The sequence below is a fragment of the Austrofundulus limnaeus genome, unplaced genomic scaffold, assembly GCF_001266775.1.
Source record: "Austrofundulus limnaeus strain Quisiro unplaced genomic scaffold, Austrofundulus_limnaeus-1.0 Scaffold113, whole genome shotgun sequence".
Taxonomy (NCBI): Eukaryota; Metazoa; Chordata; class Actinopteri; order Cyprinodontiformes; family Rivulidae; genus Austrofundulus; species Austrofundulus limnaeus.
The window spans coordinates 1,100,807-1,103,264 of record NW_013952515.1 but is presented as its reverse complement, the minus strand read 5'-3'; the positions used below and the strand labels follow the sequence as shown (position 1 = coordinate 1,103,264).

Sequence of the window (2,458 nt, the reverse complement as noted above, 5' to 3'; positions counted from 1 at the left end):
GTCTTTATTTTACAGTTAAAATATATGTTTATCAAATAAAGTCTAATGTTACAACTTATCATGGCTCCCTTTAATGCATCTTTACTCTATATTCAACCATTAAACTCTATTTAAAGAAGTCATCCTGTGGATTAACATTCCCTCCTTACACAGGGCATAAAAAAGAGAGGCCCAAACATAGAGAGAGAGATGGAGGGAGAGGGGAAAAAAAGGACCAACCTAAAAGCTTTACATTCATGTGCTGCTCTGCCTCGTTGTAAATAACAGCCAAAAGCATTTAGGGAGGACAGAGGTAATCCAAACAAACCCTGAAAATCTTCCGGAGATAACTCATATCAAACCCATCAGGACTGGGAGGATCCTTTTTTTTTTAACTTAGTCACTCACAAAACCAGGACRCCCCCTAAAAAAGGGAAAAAAACAAAACATGTCTTCTATGAGGGGCTTCATAAACATTTCATATGTAATTCAAACTCTAATCAATCACACTTATATGAGTCAAACATGAGCAGGATGTAAAACCTGAACAACACAGATGTGATCAGAGKCTGAACTGAAGAAGTGTGAAACTTATCTTATTTCATTAACAGCCATTAGTTACTTCAGCCAAACGCAAATGGGRAAGCCTGTAACTGTTTGCCTAACAGATAAGCCCTTATACATCCTTATCTTTACACTTATTTGCATTTTTACAGGCACTAACAAGAGCAGAAMCCCCCACTTATTGTGTGAAGGGTCTCCCCGTGCCGCGGCTTCATGGTGGGAGAGACAAAAGGACCCTGATGAGGAAAAGGCAAAGATCATTTACATGAGAGGAGAAGCTGAGTGATGGCAGCACAGCAACAGTTTGGAGACACGAGGATCTCCGGAGAGAGAGAACACAAACCAAACAGATTTATAAACATAAACAAGATGATGGAGCGCCAGGGTCAGCCTGAACACATCAGCTCCGAAGCAACAAGTTTGAAATGTTGAGTCAGGATGAACCGCAGGCAGAGGGAACCACGGGAACGGAGAGACAGCTCGGAGACTCACCAGACGCGCTCACGAGGAGCAGGACGGTCCAAAGAGCGCAGGATGGACATGTCCAGAGACGCAGGCTCACCGCTGCCCGATGTGGATCCATTCCTCCGGCTTTGTGTTACACCCTCATAATAAAAATAATAATATATATAAAAAAAGTAAAATAAAAAAATAAAAATGAGCGACTCAAAATTCAGAACGACTGCTTCCGCCTCCGCGTCAAAAGCGCACCTCGGGGTGAAGGAACGGGGRAAAGTCTCTCCTGACTTCGTCCCGACAGCGTCTCCTTCAAATGAGCGCAACTCCTTCCAGCAAACCTCAGAGATCAGAGGTTCCACAGGAGCCGCATGGTTCTGGTCAGACGCGCGACGCCACCATGTGGTCACAGAAGGAAGTATTAGCYCCTTGTTTGACTTTTTATTTTTTTTAATTTTCCTGAAGGGGCGAGTTAAAATAAACCGCTCAAGATTTATTTAACTGTTGTTCATCTGTTGGTTAAGCTGTAAAACTCAAACCATGAGCAACCAGCTTCCGGTCAGGCGTGCCGAGTTCTCTCTGCAGCAGCAGGTGCGTTAATTGCGGCTGCGTTCCATTTTTAAACGACACACAGTATSGAACTGACCCATCTTTCGTTTCACAAGTCTGAAATGAAAGATGCACAAAGCGGAAAAGTAACCTTATTTGTTCATAAACTGATTAATTTTCCAGTTTTATCCTTCATCACCTTGGTAAAAAATACAGACATCAGATAATGTAAAGTGCACCAGTCAAACTTAAGGCGCGTGGGCCAAATGTGGCCTGTGGGCGACTTCTGTCCAGCCCACCAATGATCCCCCATTTCTGGCTTAATTTAATATAAAAAATGGTTTTCAAATCAATTGTATCTTTAAATGTATGATTCAATTCAACAAAATAAACAAGTTTAAAATGTGATAGATAACTTGTCTGGCCGCTGAGCTGCTGGCTTTGAGTAACTGTGCCCCCACCCCCCCCCCCCCACACACACACACACAACTTAGTTGAACAAACCCTGTGTGAATCTAAAAATAAAAAGTAAACATGCAGCAGGACGCCCTGTAATGTTTCAAAATGAGCGGCTTTAAAGCCAGCTTTGACCATAAACTACATCTCCCATAATGCATGTTGATTATTTCTCCCCCCCCCCCACCAAAATGATGACATCCTACCACTAGGTGGGGCTGCACAGGATTTAAAAGTAGCCAGCAGCCGGTGAAAATCAGGTAAAATCTACATTTAGCTGCATTGTTGCTGCTACTTTTGCTGCAGTCCAGTTGTACTTGGAAGTGGGAATTTCCCAGTTACAAGTCAGAAATTTAAACTAGAACACCCCTTTGGTGGAAATTCTCAGTCTGAATGTTGGAGAGTTCAGAATTCAAGATGGCAGCTACTCACAACACAACAGTGAGTAAAACTC

The 2,458-nt window shown here is 42.7% G+C and overlaps 1 protein-coding gene across 1 annotated transcript in view; it reads right to left on the bottom strand.

Moving 5' to 3' along the window:
* ror1 (receptor tyrosine kinase-like orphan receptor 1) overlaps positions 1-1,581 on the bottom strand; it is a 174,050-nt gene extending 172,469 nt beyond the window's left edge. Inside the window, exons 1-2 of the mRNA XM_014014287.1 lie at positions 1,255-1,581; positions 1,036-1,148 (exon numbers count right to left, since the gene is read on the bottom strand). Of these exons, the coding sequence (XP_013869741.1) occupies positions 1,036-1,126 (91 nt within the window). The 5' untranslated portion in view covers positions 1,127-1,148; positions 1,255-1,581. The remainder of the gene's footprint in view (positions 1-1,035; positions 1,149-1,254) is intronic.
* Between the last annotated feature and the right edge of the window lie 877 nt (positions 1,582-2,458).